Genomic DNA, 24,627 nt, shown 5'->3' with positions numbered 1-24,627 from the left:
CACACACACACACACACACACACACACACACACACACACACACACACACACACACACACACACACGCCATCCATTCAATAAAATAATCAGGAGTAAAACGATCGTCATCAACTTTGCTTAAAAACAAACCCAACCTAGAAGTTTAATTCCGTTTCCTCCAGTGAATTTAAAAGTTTTTGATTTTCTGTTTAAATCCCCAACAATATTTTCTATAGAGTTAACTGTGAACATGGGAGAGTTGATAAGTACTGAAAGCTGCTCAGATGTTTAAAATAAATCGATAGAGTAAACACACATTTGTTGTAGGAAGAATCAGCTGACAGCTCGCGCTGCTCAACGTCATTTAAAAGCATTTTACAGGATCGATAGAGAGCGAGACGTCAAATACATTTAAGGTGTCATATCTAATTTAATGATCTGAATATTGATATTTATTCTCAACCACAGACAGATTTTCTTTGCTGCACTGCGCTCCACACTGACATGAAAACTTGCGTACACGGACTGAGACCTGGCGTGGGATTTGAGCGTATCCTCCGTCCACGTTCAGATTGATAAATGCCAACCTTTGCGTGGAAATGGTCGTACACCCTGTTTTCAGTCGAACGCACGTTTGATAAATGAGGGCCATTGTCACCATACATAGGAAACCCCGGCAGCCTGTTGGTGATTCTGAGTGTTTAATAAGGGAACATGCCTCATGGCTTTATCGCTGACATTTATCAGATGTGTAAGTGTTTGGTACTCACCGATATTTGCTCTTCTCTTCATCTCCTTTCGACGGTTTGCAAACCAGTTGTAAACCTTCAACGCTGTCACACGCTCAAACTCAGACAGCTTACAACCTAAACAAAGAGAAACCACAGGGTCAGAGGAGGACACGTCTTCATTGGGCTCTTAGGTCTGCAGGTGTCATGTAGTAAAAGACAAAGACATAAACAGTAGATTTCATTAAACACGCCCCTACAGCAGTTTAAAGACGTCATGTAAACAGCTCACACAGATGGTACTAACATGACGGGTTTTGGTAACACTGGTATTTTATTTTGATAACCCAGAACCACAGAGATGAACAGATCATACCTCCATTCAACACTAGAGATGTGTTGATTGACGATTCGTCAAGTCAACTTTTTTGTTTTATAAAATGTGAACTTCATACTTTTATAATCCAAATTACACTTAAGCATTAACCCTGTAAAGCCTGAACTATCAAATAATTGCCAGAAAATTATAATTCTTTGAAAATGGAGTGTTTATTGGACCTTCTGACAAATGATTAAAAATAAATTAAATAGCTATTTTCATATATGAGTTTTAATTTGTATCATATTTGATACATCAGGCATTTTGGTGCAACATTTTTGCTCAAAGTTTCTTCTTTTTAAAACAAACTAAAACATATAAAAACAACATTTTTAGCCTATTGAACTTTGAGTTTCCTTCAACATTTTTCCCAAACCGAAGCTTGATCCGTAAGGCAACTGGACTGGTAGAAATTCTTGAAGACGTTTCACCTCACCTCCAAAAGGCTTCTTCAGTTCTGACCAGACTGGGGGAGAGCTAGAAAATATTAGCCACTAACAGTCGTGGGTGTGTCCAGGAGTCACAAAGGGTCATAAGTAGGGTCAGTACCTTCCTGACAGTCGTTCAGCACCTCCTGACAGTCGTTCAGCACCTCCTGACAATCGTTCAGTACCTCCTGACAGTCGTTCAGTACCTCCTGACAATCGTTCAGTACCTCCTGACAGTCGTTCAGTACCTCCTGACAATCGTTCAGTACCTCCTGACAATCCTTCAGTACCTCCTGACAATCCTTCAGTACCTCCTGACAGTCCTTCAGTACCTCCTGACAGTCGTTCAGTACCTCCTGACAATCCTTCAGTACCTCCTGACAATCCTTCAGTACCTCCTGACAGTCCTTCAGTACCTCCTGACAATCGGTCAGTACCTTCCTGACAGTCGTTCAGTACCTCCTGACAATCCTTCAGTACCTCCTGACAGTCGTTCAGTACCTCCTGACAATCCTTCAGTACCTCCTGACAATCCTTCAGTACCTCCTGACAGTCCTTCAGTACCTCCTGACAATCGGTCAGTACCTTCCTGACAGTCGTTCAGTACCTCCTGACAATCGTTCAGTACCTCCTGACAGTCGTTCAGTACTTCCTGACAGTCGTTCAGTACCTCCTGACAGTCGTTCAGTACCTCCTGACAGTCGTTCAGTACCTCCTGACAGTCGTTCAGTACCCCGACAATCGTTCAGTACCTCCTGACAGTCGTTCAGTACCTCCTGACAATCGTTCAGTACCTCCTGACAGTCGTTCAGTACCTCCTGACAGTCGTTCAGTACCTCCTGACAGTCGTTCAGTACCTCCTGACAATCGTTCAGTACCTTCCTGACAATCGTTCAGTACCTCCTGACAGTCGTTCAGTACCTCCTGACAATCGTTCAGTACCTCCTGACAATCGTTCAGTACCTCCTGACAGTCGTTCAGTACCTCCTGACAATCGTTCAGTACCTCCTGACAGTCGTTCAGTACCTCCTGACAGTCGTTCAGTACCTCCTGACAGTCGTTCAGTACCTCCTGACAATCGTTCAGTACCTTCCTGACAATCGTTCAGTACCTCCTGACAGTCGTTCAGTACCTCCTGACAATCGTTCAGTACCTCCTGACAGTCGTTCAGTACCTCCTGACAATCGGTCAGTACCTCCTGACAGTCGTTCAGTACCTCCTGACAATCGTTCAGTACCTCCTGACAGTCGTTCAGTACCTCCTGACAGTCGTTCAGTACCCCCTGACAATCGTTCAGCACCTCCTGACAGTCGTTCAGTACCTCCTGACAGTCGTTCAGTACCTCCTGACAGTCGTTCAGTACCTCCTGACAGTCGTTCAGTACCTTCCTGACAATCGTTCAGTACCTCCTGACAGTCGTTCAGTACCTCCTGACAGTCGTTCAGTACCTCCTGACAGTCGTTCAGTACCCCCTGACAATCGTTCAGTACCTCCTGACAGTCGTTCAGTACCTCCTGACAGTCGTTCAGTACCTCCTGACAGTCGTTCAGTACCTCCTGACAGACATTCAGTTCCTCCTGACAGACGTTCAGTAACTCCTGACAATCGTTCAGTACCTTTTCTGACAATCGTTCAGTACCTCCTGACAGTTGTTCAGTACATCCTGACAGTCGTTCAGTACCTCCTGACAATCGTTCAGTACCTCCTGACAGTTGTTCAGTACATCCTGACAGTCGTTCAGTACCCCCTGACAATCGTTCAGTACCTCCTGACAGTCGTTCAGTACCTCCTGACAGTCGTTCAGTACCTCCTGACAGTCGTTCAGTACCTCCTGACAGACATTCAGTACCTCCTGACAGACGTTCAGTAACTCCTGACAGTCGTTCAGTACCTCCTGACAATCGTTCAGTACCTTTTCTGACAATCGTTCAGTACCTCCTGACAGTTGTTCAGTACATCCTGACAGTCGTTCAGTACCTCCTGACAATCGTTCAGTACCTCCTGACAGTTGTTCAGTACATCCTGACAGTCGTTCAGTACCTCCTGACAATCGTTCAGTACCTCCTGACAGTTGTTCAGTACATCCTGACAGTCGTTCAGTACCTCCTGACAGTCGTTCAGTACCTCCTGACAGTCGTTCAGTACCTTCCTGACAGTCGTTCAGTACATCCTGACAGTCGTTCAGTACCTCCTGACAGTCGTTCAGTACCTCCTGACAGTCCTTCAGTACCTCCTGACTGTCGTTCAGTACCTCCTGACAGTCGTTCAGTACCTCCTGACAGTCCTTCAGTACCTCCTTACAATCGTTCAGTACCTCCTGACAGTTGTTCAGTACCTCCTGACAGTCCTTCAGTACCTCCTTACAATCGTTCAGTACCTCCTGACAGTTGTTCAGTACCTCCTGACAGTCGTTCAGTACCTCCTGACAGTCGTTCAGTACCTCCTGACAGTCGTTCAGTACCTCCTGACAAACCAGCCGAGCGGACCAATCATAGGACTTGTGGTCCGCGTCGGCTCTACGGGGAGGTACATTTTGGAGGAGGTGCACGTCAGCTACATGCGTAGGCCTCAGCGTAGGTATGGGAGCTACGAGGACCCCCGGCGTAGGGTACGCCGTTGATTCAACGCAGAAGTATAAATTGGCCTTCAGGACCGTTTGTGACTCCTGGACACACCCACGACGTTTAGTGGCTTATATCTTCGAGCTCTTACCCACTCTTCCCTTAGCCTAAGTCTGGTCAGAACTGAAGAAGCCTTTCGGAGGAGAGGTGAAATGTCTTCAAGAATTTCTACCAGTCCAGTTGCCTTACGGATCAAGCTTCGGATTACCACTACCTGGATGACTTAGAACCTTCACAGACATTGTTCCCAAAGTCATTTCAAACATAGAAATTATTTTTTTCCAAATTGCACGACAATGCATACATATTCTGTATCTGCTACACAACAAAAACACCTAATGTATTGTATATTTCTTCTGTGAATTGTTCAGTTTTTAGTGGAAATCAATGAGCAAAAGATAATTATTAACTAGGGAGCCATGGCAACATTCAACCAGTCATCAATCATCATGATACAGCAGGTTGTATATATAAAAATACAATATACATTATAAATATCTCAATTTATACTCTTAATATACTTCATTATGTCATGTTAATGTGTTCTTAAATAATAAAAGACTGTATGTTGAAATGTAATAAAATGATAGACAGTAAATAAATTACATTACATACCTGCTGTATTCATTTTTGATACACACATTTTCAATACAGTTTTTCTATAAATTAAGTTATGAAATATTAATTAGTTTTACATCAATCCAATAACCATTCCTCTTGAAGTTTCAGGAACAATTTGAAAGTTTTTTGTCATCCAAACTTAAAAATATCCCTGAAAAACCTCGAGTGGGGCTGTTTCCGAAACCGCCTACTATACTAGCAGTATGTACTGATTTGGCCAAAATTCAGTATGTAGTAAGTACTATGTGAACAAGAGCAAAATCTGCAGTATGCCAAAACTCCCCGGATGTTTTACTGATTCGGGAAAATTTCACAGTATGCATCAGACCAGTCTGCCTCGTGTACTGTTTCCCAGAATGCACAGCGATCGTTCCGCTTTTTCTTTTCCCTTCTTTCTTGATGGGAGGAAATCCACTTTTGCGTGCTGTGAAAGTTATCAAATTACATACAAACCACTTCTTAACTTTTTAAATTATAAATGGATGCTAAAGAAGCAGTTTCTCTATCGGCTTTGCCGTTGTTTACTTCCACTTTCTGGAAAATCTAGTGACGTCTGGCCCAGCGTACTGCAACACAGATCAAACAGAACAGTCATACTACAGACTGAATTCAAACACAGTATGTAGCAGGCAGAACCTACTGCCTACTACATTAGTAGGTAGTATGTAGCAGGCCGTTTTGGAAACAGCCCGGGTCTCTGATCCACAGCTGACATTTTGGATGTCTCAGGTGACGTCCTCCTGGTGCATGAATTACTCACACCTGGTGGATTATCCATGCACTGTGTGTATCTGATTGTATACATCAGGTTTTTTCAGAAAGAATATATCACACTGATGATGTAGAGGTCTCAAAAACTGATGTATTAAATATGATACGCTTGGCGTTATAGGGTTAAGAACATCTCATATTTTAGTAAGAGATGAAAAAAATGTTACCCTCAATAAGTCAATACCTCTATGTATTTCTAAATGTAATCAAATTGTATTTATCGTGTTAATCAATCAATCAACCAACACAACCTTTGTCAGAGTTCAAAAAGTCACCTGGTACCTGGTTTTTGAATGACTGAGTTACAGGCGTTGGCGATCTCCTCCCGCTTTGCTTCATCTGGGTACTGGTTCTCAATAAAGAAGCTGTAAGAGACAAACAGCCTCAGTAAGACATCGTGGCCCCAGTCTGATCAATTCAAATGAGAGCAAGGACAATATTCATCAAATATCGCTCGTCTGATCTTCTACTGCCCAACTCGGTCTCAGCAGATGTGTGTCTAACATGAGTCTGGTCCTGCTGGAGGTTTCTGCCTGTTAAAGGAAGTTTGTCCTTGCCACTGTAACTTGCTAAATGCTGCAAAGTGCTCTGCTCATGGTGGATTAAGATGAGATCAGACTGAGTCCTGTCTGTAAGATGGGACTGGATCTGATCCTGTCTTGATGTTGGGTCTTTGTTAATAATAGAACATAGAGTACGGTCTAGACTTGCTCTGTTTGGAAAGAGTCTGAGGAGAACATTTGTTGGGATTTGATGCTTTATAAATAAAGATTGATTGATTCTGCTGCTTGTTCTTCAGCAGATCCATATAAGTATCCAGTAAAACTTAGGGGTGAGTATTGCCAATAACCTCATGATACGATACGCATCACGATACTTGGGTCACGATACGATAGTATCACGATATATCATGATATCACAATATTGTGATATATTGCGATATTCTACACAGTAAACTAAGAAAAAATAGGGATGGTGTTTATGTAAATCACACAATATTACTCAAAATTGAAAAGACAAATTAAGTCAAATCTATTTGATTGAAAACAACTTTTCCACTTTATTGTTTTTGAAACACTGAAGTTGTATTTTAGTTCCAACTCGGCTTAAATGTAAATTTTTATTATTACAAAAATATCGATATTAAGAGTTGAAATATCGATATCATATTGGAGGTCAAAGTATCGCCATATATTGCTGTATCAATATTTTTTTCACATCTCTAGTAAAACTGAGTGTAAATGTATCTTGGTGGATATCACAGTATCTTTATCTCTTTCTTTGAAACATTACTCATCGGGTCTTCCTCCTTTATCTGCCTGAAAAATCAGTATTACACATTAAAAACACACCAAGATTAATTCCTGCAATCCCTGTCTTTCACTTACCCTCAGAGCTGACACACACACACACGCACGCATGCAAGCACGCAAGCACGCAAGCACGCACAGACACACACACACACTCCATGTTCACCTCTACTGTACTGTCCTTGGGTTTAAACTAGCTCATAAGGATCAGCACTGCAGCAGAATTGCATAATCTGGGAGCAGTGCTGGTGAGTGTATTGTCTGAGGGCCTGTGTGGTCTTATTACTGATTGGATCCACACTGCACTCTATACTTACAGCAGGAATGTACTGTAATACAGAAATCAATTGCACACAGCAGGGAGGACTGTACATGAGTATCTACTCCTCTTTCCTGAAACCTTCTGAGTTACTGAGAAGATTGTCTGTGGATAATATACATGACAGAGACGCACACACGTACAACAGTACACATATAGCAGTGTAACAATAGGTGCATTTCCACCAAGAGTTCTGGGGTCTTTTAGCCCCAGAACTACTTTCCCCTGAACTAAAAGGTTCCTGTGCCCCCATTGTTGTCTGTGTTTTGACCGTGGGCTGAAGACCCGAGTAGATTGTGCAAATCAGGCCAGTGACGTATGGAGAAAAAAAAGTAAATGCACTACACCACCAGACCAGTAGAGGGCAGTAAAACAAAGAGGAATGCCATTCATCACAGATGACACCATAGAAGCAGACGGACAGGCAGGTGTCATTATGAGCAACACAACAGTTAGCCTGTTAGCATGAAGAGACTCATCTGGTGCTGTTTTAGATGGTGCTATATTTCAACACAGATGGATTGACTGAATCAACACGTGAGAGGAGATAAGCGCGAGTAACAAAGACGTTTCAACACGCCTTTAAAATCCTTTTGAACTCAAAAAGCCGTGGCAAAGATCGGCCGGTGTTTTGGTTTTTAACAGCGACTCTGTTAACTGGAGACTTTCAGCCGGATGCATCCCTCATAAACGTCTTCAGACGATCATTAAATATCTGATGAGGATATTTTGAAATCTTAATAAAAACTAAACTAGTTTGCATTCCCAGGAACTCCCTCTGTGTTTCAACAGCTGTGTAAACTCCACAAACACTGACACGTTCAGCATTGCAGGCCCTGCCCCCCGAAAGTCCCGGGACCTTTGAAAAGTACTACCCTCCCAGCAGGGGCTTTTTAGGGGGGAGATGACATCTCACTTTGGAAAGGGAACTAGTTTTGATTATTTCTTCAAGCAAAGCTGCTTCTTTCATGTAACCACGTCACTAGGGATGTAAGGATACACTCATCCCATGATTCGATTCGAATCCCGATATTTGGTTCATGATACGATTCACTCACGATTCTCTAACGATTTTCAAGAAATCCGGATTGAACTAAAATTTTAAAAACTATTATTTAATTTAATTTCTCAGATATGGACAGTTGCAATATGTATTTATACCCCTCTAGAACACTACGCTCCTAACATGCAGGCCTGCTGGTCGTACCTTAAGTCTCTAAAAGTAGTATGGGAGGTAGAACCTTCAGTTATCAGGCCCCTCTCTTTTGGAATCATCTACCAGTCAGGGTCCAGGAGGCAGACACCCTCTCTACTTTTAAGAGTAGACTTCAAACTTTCCTTTTTGATAAAGCTTATAGTTAGAGCTGGATCAGGCTTGGACCAGCTCTTAGTTATGCTGCTATAGGCTTAGACTGACACAGTGGGATCCTTTCCCCCCAATTTAAAAACAATTCTAAAGAAATGTAAAGTGAACGATTCCCAAATGAAAGTATGAAATATTCAAACAAATAAGGTCAATCTCTTTAAATAAACTAAAGTGCAGCTGATGCTCCTGGCTGTGAATTGACATGTTGTTCTTGGAGAATATCAGGGAAAGACAAAATGCTGCCGTACCTCAGACTGTAAACACAAAGGTGCATCCTGACCTGCTCGGTCTTCACCTGCTGCCGCCATGTCTGTTACACTCCACTCAGCGAGTGACGAGAGAGCAGCGCAAGAGACTTCATGATGTTGAACAAGCGGAGTGAAATGCAGATAGCGCCCTCTACTGTTTAAAAATAATATCACAATACAAATGTTGTTGAATTGATTTTAATCCACCCTTATTTGTACTGATTTTTTGCCATCTTGTGATATATCCTTACATCCCTAACAGGCGGTATGGAAACTCAATATCTGACAGCTCTGGTGAGCCAACAAAGCTATCTTCTCTGATGGACAACACGTCACCCCCCCTCCAGGAGACCATAACAACACTAAGTAGCTCGTTCAGTGACAGACTTCTTCAACCGCGGTGTCTCACGGAGAGATACCACAGGTCTTTTCTTCCTGCAGTGCTCAGACTATATAACAAATAATATATATATATGTGTGTATGTAAGATATGCTTATTTTTTACCTCTTTAATTTTAATTTCTAATAACTTTTTAATAATTGTTACTCTATAGGCTCTTGTTTGCTTTATATATTTCTTTTGCACTGTCTCCTCTGTTACTGTGACACTTGAATTTCCCCGTTGTGGGACGAGTAAAAGAATCTCTTATCTTATCTAAATATACTGATGATTTAAAAAGTTTAACTTTTCCATAGAAATAACATTTATATACTTGTATTTTAGAAATAAGAACAACAGTCATCACAGTACTTTTCCATATACTTTTTTTCAATCCTAATCCTGACTGAGTAAGAAAAGCATTCAAATCTAAATAACCACACTCTTTTTTTTTTTCCATAAAATTAATATTATTGAAAAAAAAATAAATCAAGCCACTCTAACGTTTCAGGTGCCTTGTCCACTGTTGCCTTTTTTTTTTTGCCAAATTCAATGTGATTCAGCGTTTCCAGCGCTCAGAGTCAGCTGATTTTTGTCGCACATGGGAATTTCATCAGATCCGTGTCCGGTCCGTCTTTGATCCGCTGCGGTCCGGAGACGGATCAGGACCTCCGGGCAGCTGGAGTCATGTGACCGAGGTTTTCCTGCAGTAATCACTGAATCAAGGATTCTCCTCCTCCTCTCCTCATCCATGTTGTCTTTCTGGTCATCTGATCAGATCTGGTGCTGTGACGGATCGGAGACGGACCGGACACGGATCTGGTCGAATTTGGCCTTCAGCACTCTCAGTTGAAAACAGTCAAACTCTTGGAACACCGCAGCGCTCTTCAATGTCTCTTCTTGATCACCAACCAATCAGGAACAAGAAGGGGCGGGACTTCTGTTAACAATATTGTGAACAACAATGGCGGAGGTCCGTACGGAGGAGAAGTTATTACACTCGTTTTTTCAAGGTACAATTTTGAAGTTTAGAGCTGCTGATGCTCTGACGTGATTTCTATCTTCAGTTTTTACAGTTTCTTGATGAAATGTTGTTAAATGAAAGCAAATATGAAGCATACAGAGCATTAAAACAGCCCTGAAGGTCACTACTTAGGGAAGCAGAAGTGCCACGGGACTTTTGGTTGTTTGTGGGGCTAATGTCAGCAACTTTTCAAACTTGCTTACCTCTCCATGATTGATTGGCACTCCTTCCTCCAGGTGAACCTACTTCCTCTACGCAGCCTCAGAGGGCCACCCACCATCCCTGCTCTGTCCCCAGTCATGATCCCTGTCCTCCAGTCAGGCTCCTCCTTCACCAAAGAGCGCATAGATAAGGTGGCACCTGAGGAAGAGAAGATACACAGAGTTTTAACTCACCCGTTTTAAAGAGACAGAGATTCTAAGTTACTTGAAGTATCAAGACTTACAGTTTCATCAGATAAGAGGATGTAATGACGTCCCATTATGGTAACAACCACCCCAACAATCATTTGTAGGTTCCTAACATTACTTTAAGATATCACTGACGTATGTGAGGATGATTTAAAGCTTCAGCTCTGGTGGGTAAAGCTTTCAGGTTGAATCACATTTCAGTGTGGCAGGGTTTGTTAAAAAAAAGATGGTGCTGACTGAATCTCCCTAGGAAAGAAGATTTTAGCGCTTCCTCTGCACTTAATGTTACAACCACATGTTTACACTGTCAAGTCATCCATAAAAGCATTCATTAGATCAGGGGTTCCCAAACTTTTCAGGCCACAACCCCAAAATATAGGTGCCAAAGACTCTCAACCCCAACTGTCCCTCAAAGGGATTTAATGTGTCTTCATTTAGCTGGTTTGCAGAAAATGACCCTATATGAGCATGTGTCTGTGTTTCCTGTGCTGTTATGAATGAACCTGCTGCTACTGATGCTTTAGATAATTAACTGTTCAAAGAACTGGCAACAAAGAAAGGCAGAAAACTCATTACATTTTATATTTTCAAGGTTTTATTTCAAGTTTAGCTACTACTTCTTGATATTTTTACTATAATGGGTAAAATGTACCATTCAGAGATAACTTAAAAAAAATAAAACGTTCAGGGAGATATCTCACGACCCTCCATTTGTGTCCTGCAACTAAGGTTGCAAAATTCCGTGAATTTTCAAAGTTGGAAACTTTCCATGGGAATAAACGTGAATGAACCAGGAATTGACAAAATCGAAGATTGGCTCTTAATAGGGAACTTAAATATAGTTGGGAAAATATATTTGAGCATAATCCTGACTAAAACAACCAGATTTCATCAAGTACAGTTGAATATCTATCCTATTCCTCTATCACATGCACACAGCACACTGCTTACTGCAGGGCTATTGAGACCACGCCCCCTACATGCACTGTGCATTCCTCCATCACATGAAGCACAGATGATTTCTAGAATCCTGCAGAGGCTAGGCTTGAGAAGCTTGAGGGAAGATGCTTTTCATTTAACATGTTGAATGGGACTTTGCTGGGATTGTATTTTTGTTAAAGCTGCTGTGAGGAACTTTTGATTTATATCAATTTTGGCGCCCCATTGTGGACAAAGTGATACCTCTTATCTCTTGTTCTGTACATGCAAAAGTAGTGTTTTCAACAAAAACCTCACCCTGCTGTCTTTTAACAGCCAGATGTATCACTCAATGTGATTATTTGCCATGAAAACAGTCTAAAAAGGGTGTTTCTAAAGTCAAATGTCAATCATGTGGTCTGACACCTACCCCCTCTGAGTGGTTTAAGGCATTAAAAATGACAACAGAGAAGGTATCAGCGTTGTTGTTTGTGGTTTTGTTTGCTTTTGAAGATCATAAAGAGGCATCAGTGTTGGTTTCAGTCTGTTTCTCAGCTGGTGAAAAACTCCTCATAGTGCCTTTAATTTTTGAATGGGTTGAGTCCCCCCGACTCAACCCATTCAAAAATTAACAAAAATAATGAGTAATATTTAACTCAACATTCATGTTTTTGTTCTTCAATTAAAGAATTTATTGTTCAATAAAATATTTAACACTTGATAAAAGTTCTACTTACAAATAAATCTGTTTAATTGTATTATTTTGGATGGATGTCTGCTTTTAACAAAACAAATATTTATGCTCGGATGTGATACCTTTCCATTAAATTACCCTCAATTCACAGTTAATTCTAATAAATTCCCAGTAATTCCCATAAATTCCCAGTTAATTCCCATAATTCCAATAAATTCCCATTAATTCCCATGAAAAGTTTTTAATTTGGAATATTTCCTAAATTCCCTATCTTAACCCACCCCCCCTTTGCAACCCTATTTCTAGATAACCTAAAAAAAAAGGAAGACATCTCACAACCCCCCCATTTGTGTCTCGAAAACCCCCAGGGTGTCCCAACCCACAATTTGGGAACCCCTGCATTAGAGGACACTTTTGCAGTGCAGTTACTGCTTTCACATTAAACTTCCTTTGAACTGGCACACGGCTGGTGTCACAGTTTACTGACAAACATTTAAATAGCGTGAGCCTGTTTCATTCTAAGCTGCATTCCTTTATCTATATATGGTTTTTTTTCTTCATTGTTTTACTTTTCACTCCTGTTTTCATTTGACAAAATGCATGTCAAACTGGGGCCCCGTTGGCCTAGCGGTCTAAGCGCATGCCCCATATACAGAGGATATAGCCCTCGTCGCAGAGGTCCCAGGCTCAATTCCGGCCTCAACCATTTACTGCATGTCATCCCCCGCTCTCTGCTCCCCACATTTCCTGTCTCTCTTCAGCTGTCTGAAACATTAAAGGCCTAAATGCTCAAATACATAACTTTAAAAAAAAAAATCATGTGAACCTAAAAGTTTCAATTGGGTCAAAGGCATTGAGTGGATGTGCAGGCGACTCCTGTGACAAGCTGCTGGGGCCCAGGCAGGGAAGGCACAGTTACCTGGCTGGGCCTGGGCAGCCGCGGCAGCCGCAGTGTACCACGGCAGCAAGTGCATCAGCAGCTCTCTCTGCCTGTTCCACACTGGGTTGGGGTTGAGGTTGGTGTTGGGGTTAGGGAGGATGTTGGGTAGACTGCCACTTGCCCCTGCTACCGTCCCGTCTCTGTCCCCTCCCCTGGCCCTGGGCATGGAACTCACGCTGTGCTGGCTTTCACTCCACCTCAGCCCTTCAGGTGGGACAAAACCAATGGTCAGGTAGGCCACAGCCAGGGATTAGATTACAGACACCAGTTTTGGCTGGTTTTAAATGAACTTAATAAACTGACACACTCCTGTAGACCTGCCTTGCAGTTCACATTTTAATGCCAGTTTATCAAACAATTCAGTGTCCAATCAGACAGCAGAGTTACTCTGTGTTTCTGATGGTCAGGTCCAAAGGAGCCTCTGTCAGAAGCAAAGCGTGGTGGCCAGTGAGGAGATTAGTTATTGTTAGTATCACTGTCATAAGTCTGTTTGTTAGCCACGTAGGAATGAAAACCAGCACCAGGGTAACTTCAGCACCAGAGCTGAGAACTACAGATGAGCTGAAGCAAAGCTTGTGTGGGTGGAAAAAGAAATCAGGGGTTCAGATGAGGGGAGGCAGCAGAGTCAGAGTGGGGCGGCTCCTTTTATTCAGAAACAGTAAAGTTCATCTTTTCCAACATCATTTAGTGTGAATGCACACTATGCACACTTTCAGTCCCTTGTTTGTTATGTTCTAGCTCTTTGAAAGTCTGACACGTTTTCTTAGTAACTGTGTCCCTGAATCCTCCGATATGGAGAGGTCTACACAAACCCAAGCTGATCCTGTAGCCCGTACCGACAAACCACATTCATTGACTTGAGTTTCAGGTTCCAAACCAGAGCCTTAATACTATTGACTACCATCTCCTGTGACCAGACTACCTTTATTATTCGACTCTCCTCTCAGGGCTTTTCTAATGTCCTTCCTTGACCTCACAGCCCTGGAGGACCAGGGTGGAATTAGCATGAGGAGTTAGGGGTGTGTGGGGAGACCATGCAGGGAAATGAAGGAACAGAGGAAGTAAGATGGAGTGGTAAGGTTAGCAAGCAATGGTTCATTCATGAGAAGTGTCTTTATTATCTAAATGCCTCCTTCCTAGATAACCATATCTCTCATCTGTTATCAGTATCATTCAACATGAAGGTGCTTATCTGCACTGCCTCGTAATTAGCCCCCCTGTATCTAACTTCCATCATCCCTCTATTGACCTGTAATGACCCTGTGCCCTGTAATTGACCCCTTCTAAGCATTCTGCCACATTTTGTTGATGATTAAAGATGAACAGTGGGTTGTAACACTGACATTGCACCCCCGACTGTGTGGAAGGTTGAGCTGAACTTCTGTCAGTCAAGCTACTCTGAACTTAGGGGCTAGAGATGTTCCAAAACCATTTTCTCAGAAGAGGCCGAAACAGGACAATGGTAGAGCTGGGCGATATTGTAAATGATGTAATCAGGATAAAACATTTCATGTCAGGCGATATCCATAATTATCATGATAAATATCAATTCATTATTTCATTTAAATGTAAAGTCAGATTTTTGCTCCTGAGTGAAAGTTGAAGACAGTTTGTTAGTTTGTATCTGGATTTAGTTTCTGATGAATTTCTTGAATCCATCATTTCTGACGGTGTTAACAGGAAGCAGGTCTTTCAAAAATGAGAATAAAATGAGATTTTTTCTGTTGTAGTTTGTAGATTCTTATTTTTCTCAGGTTGAGATTATTTCCATAATTTGATTTAAATTTAAAACAAAAATATATCAAATTATATTCTGTGTATCAGTTTATAGAGTGTTGTTTTGAGTTGTGCTCTCCCCTTTAAAATAAAAATAAAGATTGATTTAAGCTTACTCAGGGCAGAGTGATGTTGTTTCCCACAGTGCAGTGAATGCATCACTGTTATTTAGTGTTCAGTTGTTCTACGGTCGTGGTGGACATTAAACGTGTTCACAGCAGAAGTTGTCTCTGTGCTCTTCCTTTACCCACATCCTGAAAGTAGATTTAATGAAGTGTATGAAGTTAATAGTTAACACAGAGTCGACTCAGTGTCAGACTAACGACTCTGCTTTCAGCTGCTAGGTTTCAGTTTTCTTCAGTGTCGCTCGTTTCAGCTGTGTTTACATTCAGCTCCAAACATCTTTAAGCCCCGCCCTATCTCTCACCCTACAACATGATTGGCTGTTCTATGATGTCTTCTTCTTCTGTCTAATATTGGGTGGCAACTAGCGTTTAAGGCTCATTAACGCCCCGTCCATTTTAAGTGGCTGGGGGTGTAATTACATTATATTATATCTTTATACATATATATTTATATCAAGAACATTATATCACAATAATTAATGTTATCGAATTATCGCCCAGCACTAGACAATGGATTGGATACTGTCACAGCACAGCTCAGGTAGAAGCTTTGTACAACTACAGAAAGATAACTTAGTATCTATTTTGGATGTTTTTAGTCAGTGTCAGTTTTGGAAACTCAACCAGCAACAAAGGCAGAACAGGAGATGAGACTTTGGAGGGGTCATGGATTCAATGATATGTACTCCACCTCTGCAGCTCCAGACCTGCACTGCAGCTCACCTGGGTTATTCCTCTCCAGCAGGTACCAGCGGTAGAAAGCTCTGCGTTTGGAGTCACTCATCTCCAGGCCTTGCTGCAGCAACCACTGGGAGATGTAGCTCTGGCTGATGCCTGTGTGTCAGAGACAAGGTGTGTTACCTTAACACATCTATCTATCTATCTATCTATCTATCTATCTATCTATCTATCTATCTATCTATCTATCTATCAGACATTGATTTATTCCCCAGTAGCTCCTGTAACATTCAGGTGGGCTGTGGGCCAGCTCTTAAATACTCCTGTTAAGCTAATGAAGTCTTCTAGTTATCAATACTGTAATCCGGTCATGTGGTTAAGTGCAATTACTTTTCTATCTCAGGGCAAGGAATCTAAAGTTATGAATTTGAACAAGCTGCTTCTCAGGTCAGCATTTATTCCAAAGAAGAGGATCCAAGGTTTTTTTCATTGTATTTTTTTTTTTTTACTCGTTTTGTAAGATTTAAAAAGTAGAAAAGTCCATATTAACAGCAAACTAAGAAGGTATCTAAGTGCTTTAGTTTAGTGCTACGTTCAAAACAGGATTTTTTTGACTTGAAAACATTGAAAAACAAAGCGAAGCAGCAAATTCTCTCTTTACAAATGCTGGAACTAACATGTCCACCGAGCTCCACCGAGCTCCACCGAGCTCCACCGAGCTCCACCGAGCTCCACCGAGCTCCACCGAGCTCCACCGAGCTCCACCGAGCTCCACCGAGCTCCACCGAGCTCCACCGAGCTCCACCGAGCTCCACCGAGCTCCACCGAGCTCCACCAAGCTCCACCAAGTTCCACCGAGCGGTGTTAATTTTGGCGGCTATTTTAGATGTAGTCTTAGTCTTTAGATGAAAATGCCTGTTAGTTTTATTCACATTTTAGTCTTTTCAGCCCTTTATAGTTTGTTTGGTTTAAGTCAACAGAAACTCAAAACATTTTAGTCTTTGATTTTTGCCGAAACATTTTCACAACTTAAATAATTCATGTAGTTGTTCAGATATCGCTAAAGTGTTAAAATCGTCAACATTTCACTCCTTTAACAATTTTGTGTAATATCTTAAGTCAAGGGCGTCGTAGTGGGGTGAAAAGTAGGACTGACTACCTAGGGCCCAAGTGGGGAGGGGGGACCTTCATGGGCCTGAAATAAAATGTGTTCTCTACTATGCTTTTCTTTTCTTTTGTTATAACTGTAATAAGATAACTAAAATTGTCTGAATAAATAAACAAACATTCAGAATTCCTTTCTGGAGTTTCTCTCCGGCTCCGTGAGATGCGCGTCTCATGCCTTAAGTGGGGAGTTGTCATATTTCCACAGCATCTAGTGTGGCTGAATCTGAGTGAAAGTAAACTGTAGCTTTTAGAGTTTGACTTCATGAGGTTAGATTATACCAAATAACAACTGTTGTTATTCAACAAGTCACTTGGCTTCAAATAATCTTGTTTACAGAGGTGGACAGTCTGAAGGTCAATATTGAGCAGTTACATTTGGAGAAATTGTAAAAAAAAAAAATATTGATATGTAGCTTAGATTTGAGTCAGTTAACCAGGAGAGTTTTAAGCATATATTTATGTTTAATGCAAATAAACCAGTATTATAACAGCAATGTTATATTTTGTGCTGTGGTGATGGGGCCCACTGAAATATCTTTTCAGGGGTCCCAGAATTCCTGGCAACACCCCTGTCTTAAGTTAAGTAATTCTGCCTGTCCCTGTGACTGTATTTTGATTCTCTTGATCCCACAAAAAAATGCCATGAAAGGACTGTATTGCATTTTTACGACGGTCCCTGAATGCAACTGCAGTGACAGAGGCGCTGGACAGTCAGTTCACGGCACTCTGAAATTAATCTGCATCTTTGATGACAAGGAGTTGATCCAAACTTACTAAATGTGTCTGATGTTTCACCAAACTGAATTAAATCAAGCTGTAGACGCGGAGCTTTTTATGGTGAGAGCGGCAAAAACATCAAACATCAAATATTAAACAGACGTCCCCCGGTTGTGTCTCTGTCACTAACACACACCCAGGGGGTAAAAATCCTCAATGAAGATGAGACAGATGCATGGAGGTGAGGAGAGCTGCTTCATAAAGCACACCTGCTGCAGGTAGAGACCAAGCTAACACTGAGCCCCTCAGATCATAACTCAGCCTGTCACAGGAAGGCATCACTTTTATTTCTAAAGATTAGACGCACAGCGGGGGAAACATGGATTCTTAATGTCCGACCGTCGGCCACTTAAGTTTTTGTCTCGTCATGGTCTCATCACCAAAATCAAAACATATGTTTGTCAGAGTTTTTATTATCAGTGATGCACTTTAGCACGTCTTAGTCTCGTTTTCGTCATGAAAAAATGAGTCGTTGACGAACATTTATCGTCATAATTCTCGTAAACGAAATGAACACTGCCACCGAGCGGCCCAGTTTGTTTCAGTACAATTTTGATTTTCCTTCTGGTGTGCATGTTGACAGATTAGACTGTTCAAATCTAGAGAATAGAAGGCACACTGATTTCATCTACAGATCTCTGCCAAAACATTGAAAGACAAAATATTTAAGTTGAGGGTTCAATTCGCTTTCTATATGTGTGTTAAAACCATGACAGATACAGCAGGGAATGCTTCCAAAGTAAAAGCCTGACTCCCCTTGATTTGCAAAATGTTTTATTCTGAAGTTGTCTCCACAGCTTTTCCACTAACATTTTTTTTGGTAACTTGCACAGCTCTTTATTGAAGCCTGTAATTAACTTTTGTTGGAATAAAGTCCTCATGAAGAACGTCGGCTGTGTTAATTGTTCAAGAAATCAAGTTAGGGGAAACATTTCTTCTTGTGCAATCTCCCTCTCCTCTACATCCATCCTGTCACCCGCTCCGCCTACTTTCACCTTCGCAATATTAACCGTCTCCGTCCTTCACTCACTCCCCACTCCACTGCTATTCTTGTTCACAGCCTCGTCACCTCCCGTTTGGACTATTGCAACCCCCTTCTGTTTGGTCTCCCCCACAAAACCCTGCACAAACTTCAACTGGTTCAAAACTCAGCCGCCCGTATCATCACACGCACCGCCTCCATCCACCACATCACACCCATCCTGCAACAGCTCCACTGGCTCCCCATCACACACCAGATCGACTACAAAATACTTCTCCTCACCTTCAAATCCATACACAACCTTGCCCCTCCATATCTCTCTGACCTCCTCCATACTGCCACACCCGTCCGCACCTTCAGATCCTCCTCCTCCATCCACCTCACTGTCCCCCCTGCTCGCCTTGTTACCATGGGGAGCAGAGCCTTCAGCCGCTCTGCTCCCCAGCTCTGGAACTCTCTCCCACCTGACCTCCGCAACACTGACTCACTCCCACATTTTAAATCCAAACTTCTGTTTAAACTGGCTTACTCCATCTGACCACAACTCCACTGTCCATTCACTTCAAACTTTTTAAATTGTGTTTTATTACTGTTTGCTATTTAAACTCTGTTTGTCTTAATGTTGTAAGGTGACCTTGAGTGCCAAGAAGGGTCACCTTAACCCCCCCCACCCCCCCACCCCCCTCACTGCTCAGCTGGTGTCTGTGTGTCAATCAATCACCCATTCCAAGCCATCACCAGCTTGATGTAGCGTTTTATTACCCGGCTTTCTTACTGATCTTCCCGCTTTCTGAGAAGCTTGATTCTGATTGGTCCAAACCTCTTGACAACCCCTTGACAGTGGTTATTAACTTTCACTATCATGATCAACACCAGAGACAAACTGATCACACGTCATGTCAAATCTATCCACAGAAAAGAGTTAAGACACATTTAGCTTCTGCTTGTTGACACCATAGACCGTAAGGTGAGGGGAAACTGTTAGCTTCCGTTAGGCATCATATTGGTAAACAATGTGGCTAAAACTTTAGCTTCGGTTAGCATGCTAAATCAACAGGCTACGGTCATTTTCATATTGGATCCTGTCCATTAATATGATGAAGGAGCGGAGCAGGTGAGAGAAACTTTAGGTTAGTGATCTCTACAAAGAAAGTTAAACCATGAGCGGTGGTGATGAAACAGGGTGAGACAAGACCCTGATGTAAGATGTCTTTTCCTCATCCTCTCTCTCAATCAGCAGACTGCAGAGTGTCCATTCTTTAGGGGTGGAAAGGTACGCTTGGTACCCCAACAGAAGGGTGCCAAAAGCAGTAGGATGGTATGGATCAGTTATTTTGGTTGCTTTGTGACAGGGCCGCATGATTACAAAAAGAGTCAGATATAATACACAAGCTGGAAACAAAGGGCATTAATATCTGTCACATCAAAAGGAAACTGAAGGTGTGATTTTTGTTTAATGCTAGGAAATGTGAATATGTGGCCTTTACTGTTATTATTTGGTGTAGGATGTTGGTGGTAACATCACACTACCATATCCATTGAACAAACACAGGAGTCTTTGGAGAGGATATCTCTCCCGCCGTCAATCTGGTGAGATCTACACTATCAGTCAAAAGTTTGGACACACCTTCTCATTCAATGGTTTGTATTTATTTTAATTATTTTCATCATTGTAGATTAATACTGAAGACATCAAATCTATGAAATAATCTGGTTTTGCCATAATCTGGATTACAACAGTAGTCAAATAGGGCTATCCATTGTGTACTAACCCTACCTCTGAACAACACAACTGATGGTCTCAAACACATTAAGAAGGCAAGTCATTCTACAAATGAACTCTTGACAAGGCTCATGTTAATTAGAAACCATTCCAGGAGACCACTTCATGAAGCAGACTGAGAGAACACCAAGAGTGTGCAAAGCTGTCATGAAGGAAAAAGGGGGCTACTTTACAGAATCTTAAATATAAAACAGATTCTGCTTTGTTTAACACTTTTTTTAAAATTCAATAATTCCATATATGTTCTTTCATAGTTTTGATGTCTTCAGTATTAATCTACAGTGTTTACAATCATTACAATAAATACAAACCCTTGAATGAGAAGGTGATTCCAAACTTTTGACTGGTAGTGTATGCCGTTTTGTTTTTTCCTGGTATACTAGTGGGCGATCTATCGCTTTACTTTTGGTGGACTTTTGATTTTTCTTGAGGAACTGAGGGTTTTCGTTAGGGGTGTCCCAATCCGATATTGATATTGGATATCGGTCTGATATCAGCAAAAGAAACAGTATCGGATTTTATCGGCCTGCATCTAAAATCTTAGGGAGAGATGTCAGAGTGAGGATGCTGCCATTGACCAGTGCACCCCAAGCAGTTGGGGGTTTCGGTGTCTTGCTCAAGGGCACCTCGGCAGTGCCCAGGCAAGTGAACCAGCACCTCTCCAGCCACCAGTCCACTTGCCAAACTTCGTCCATACTGGGACTCGAACCGGCGACCCTTCGGTTCCCAAGTCAAGTCCCTATGGACTGAGCTACTGCCCTCCCCAGAACCGGGGAAGTTTAATATGACCAACAGCAACGCGCATTGAAGCAGCATCACAGCATGAGAATTTTCGCAAGCTACCTCTGTGTGGCCCCTATTGAACGTAAGAACAATCCTTTACATTACTGGAGAGCAGGCTGAGTTATTATCTGAGGGGCTCAGTGTTAGCTTGGTCTCTACCTGCAGCAGGTGTGCTTTATGAACCAGCTCTCCTCCCCTCCATGCCTATGCTCCATGCATGTCTCATCTTCATTGATGAATTTTACCCCCCGGGTGTGTTTTAGTGACAGAGACACAACCGGGGGACGTCTGTTTAATATTTGATATTTGAAGTTTTTGCCGCTCTCACCGTAAAAAGCTCTGCGTCTACAGCTTGATTTAATCCAGTTTGGTGAAACATCAGACACATTTAGTAAGTTTGGATCAACTCCTCGTCATCAAAGATGCAGATGTATTTCAGAGTGCCGTGAACTGACTGTCTGTCCAGTGCGCCTGTCACTGCAGGTGCATTCAGGGACCGTCCTAAAAGTGCAATACAGTCCTTTCAAGGCATTTTTCTGTGAATCAAGAGAATCAAAATACAGTCACAGGGACAGGCTGAATTACTTAACTTAATACAGGGGTGTTGCCAGGAATTCTGGGACCCCTGAAAAGATATCTCAGTGGGCCCCATCACCACAGCACAAAATATAACATTGCTGTTATAATTAGTGGTGCAACGGATCATCGTTGATCCGTGATCTGTACGGATGCCTCTCCACGGATCGGCACGCACGTGGTCCGCGGATCGGTTGATGAAAAAAGTTGCGCGTGTTCACGTGATGACCGCATGTTCAATCCACACTCACTCGTCAAGCGCAGCGGTAGTCATGGCAAGTGAAGGAGCAGAGGAACTTGAAAACCCTCCTGTGTCTTGTAAGTCACATGTATGGGAGCATTTTGGTTTCACTGTGAAATACAGTGAATGCTGAATGTGCTTGAGCCACGTTATGAAATTCCGTCGCGCACCCACTAGACCAGAGGCCGTCAATACGCGGCCCGCGGGCCGCCCCCGAACTGTTACTCCTTCACTCTGTGATTTGGTCGGGTCACCGTGTTTACTGGGACTTGTCTCCATGTCAACGATACGCAGAAAGTCTGTTACTGGGTCACTTAGAGTCCAATGCTGCAAGAGCAATTTTTAACTTTCACTTTCGTTTATGGAGCAGTTCACATGTTGGCACTTGAATGTGAATGAGGCAGGACTGGGCCCACAGTAAATTTTGAGTTGATGGTTGTTTTTATTTAATGGGTAAAAGTTAACAAGTGTTTTACAAAATAAATGGAGGACAAAGTTATATTTATCTTTTTTTTTTTTTTTTGCTGATCCGAAAAATGATCCGATGCGTGACTCAAAACCGTGATCCGATCCGAACCGTGAGTTTTTTGATCCGTTGCACCCCTAGTTATAATACTGGTTTATTTGCATTAAACATAAATATATGCTTAAAACTATCCTGGTTAACTGACTCAAATCTAAGCTACATATCAATATTATTATTTTTTACAATTTCTCCAAATGTAACTGCACAATATTGACCTTCAGACTGTCCACCTCTGTAAACAAGATTATTTGAAGCCAAGTGACTTGTTGAATAACAACAGTTAGTTATTTGGTATAATCTAACCTCATGAAGTCAAACTCTGAAAGCTACAGTTTACTTTCACTCAGATTCAGCCACACTAGATGCTGTGGAAATATGACAACTCCCCACTTAAGGCATGAGACGCGCATCTCACTGAGCCGGAGAGAAACTCCAGAAAGGAATTCTGAATGTTTGTTTATTTATTCAGACAATTTTAGTTATCTTATTACAGTTATAACAAAAGATAAGAAAAGCATAGTAGAGAACACGTTTTATTCCAGGCCCATGAAGGGCCCCCCTCCTCACTTGGGCCCTAGGTAGTCAGTCCTACTTTTCACCCCACTACGACGCCCTTGACTTAAGATATTACACAAAATTGTTAAAGGAGTGAAATGTTGACGATTTTAACACTTTAAGGCATGAGACGCGCATCTCACGGAGCCGGAGAGAAACTCCAGAAAGGAATTCTGAATGTTTGTTTATTTATTCAGACAATTTTAGTTATCTTATTACTTGCAATACAGCCCTAATATTGTGTCCATGGCATTTTTATTGGAATCAAGAGAATCAAAATATCTTCATAGTGGTCACATCAAGAATGTTTTCTTTTTACTTTTTAGCAGTGGATTGATATCGGTATCAGTCAAAACTCAAGGCTGCAATATCAGTATTGTATCAGAAGTGAAAAAGTTGTATCGGGACACCCCTAGTTTTCGTTTGTGGATTGGCGGAGGACGCATCTGTAGATTTTGGACAGTAGCAAAGGACTTAAAAAGGACATAAAAGACTGTTGAACTGTTGTTATGTCGAACTCATATTACGTTAGGTTGGCACTCTGAGTTTATTATAATCCACAAAAGTTTGATTTAAATTATTTTGCTTGATGCAACTACATTTTCATTTGCAGAGAAGAGCTGAGTGCTTCTAAGTACCATTTAAGTGTCATATGGTTTCCTCTATTGAGTATCCCTTTACTGCTGAAAGAAAAAGCGTGACACTTAGCATGGAACCATATCTAAACTGTTTTTGTTTCAGTTTGGCATGTTTGAAAGGTGTGTAGGTTTATCGTTTAACAACAACAGGAAACCAAGTTGAGTGTTACAGCTTTCCATACTTTTAACAGTGGAAATGCAAATACATACGGTGCCGAGCTGAACTACATCATTTGGTGGAAATCGAGCTTTGTGGACACATTATATGCCATCAGAATGGACTTAGATAGGAAGACACCAGCATGAGTACAAACCTGGCAACACGTGAATACTTTCAACTAATTTCAGCCTGCAATGATTTGTTGAAGAAAATGATCAGCTTAAAAGACTGTGGTTAGTCGAGCACTGTGGTCCAAGATGACTATCTAAGGGGAAAGTGTGGCAGCAGAGTGTAGAGTGAGCACAGCACCAGGTATTGAAATCATCCAAAGAACATTTAAATCTAGAGTTGAAGCATGAAAATCCTCTGACTTCCTTATCTGGACGATCAATCAGAAATCAGCCCATGTAACACATCACGTAAGTATTTTTCACCTGGAGGGACTTTACCCTGAACTATGTGCGTTTGGACCGGTGGACCCAGGGTCTAAATTTAGTTCAGGGGTAGATAATCTCCCCCTAAAAAGCCCCTGCTAGGAGGGTAGTACTTTTCAAAGGTCCCGGGACTTTAGGGGGGCGGGGCCTGCAATGCAGAACGTGTCTGATTGGTAGATTAACCTCAGTGTTTTTATTCCTCCCTCCGTCCACAATAACATCACACACATCTGTGATTCTCTTGATTTCTCTTTCTTTCATTAGTTTTTATTTGTTCTATCTTTTTTGTAT

The 24,627-nt window shown here is 41.8% G+C and overlaps 1 protein-coding gene across 5 annotated transcripts in view; it reads right to left on the bottom strand.

The window, feature by feature from the left end:
• The window catches only part of zgc:91944 (uncharacterized protein LOC436941 homolog), a 37,152-nt gene that overhangs the window by 5,770 nt on the left and 6,755 nt on the right, over positions 1-24,627 (bottom strand). For 4 of the 5 annotated variants that reach the window (XR_004634355.1, XM_034705204.1, XM_034705205.1 and 1 more), the window contains 5 exons: positions 15,760-15,870; positions 13,115-13,339; positions 10,377-10,533; positions 5,810-5,892; positions 750-845 (listed from right to left, as the gene is read on the bottom strand). Coding sequence is in view for 4 of the 5 variants with exons in the window: in XM_034705204.1 (XP_034561095.1) it covers positions 750-845; positions 5,810-5,892; positions 10,377-10,533; positions 13,115-13,339; positions 15,760-15,870 (672 nt within the window). In the remaining variant the exon portion in view is untranslated. The remainder of the gene's footprint in view (positions 1-749; positions 846-5,809; positions 5,893-10,376; positions 10,534-13,114; positions 13,340-15,759; positions 15,871-24,627) is intronic. The other variant, XM_034705206.1, reaches the window with a different exon arrangement.

This window comes from Notolabrus celidotus, chromosome 16, assembly GCF_009762535.1.
Source record: "Notolabrus celidotus isolate fNotCel1 chromosome 16, fNotCel1.pri, whole genome shotgun sequence".
Taxonomy (NCBI): domain Eukaryota; kingdom Metazoa; phylum Chordata; class Actinopteri; order Labriformes; family Labridae; genus Notolabrus; species Notolabrus celidotus.
Note: the sequence above shows the minus strand (reverse complement) of the source record. Positions and strands in the feature narration are given on the sequence as shown.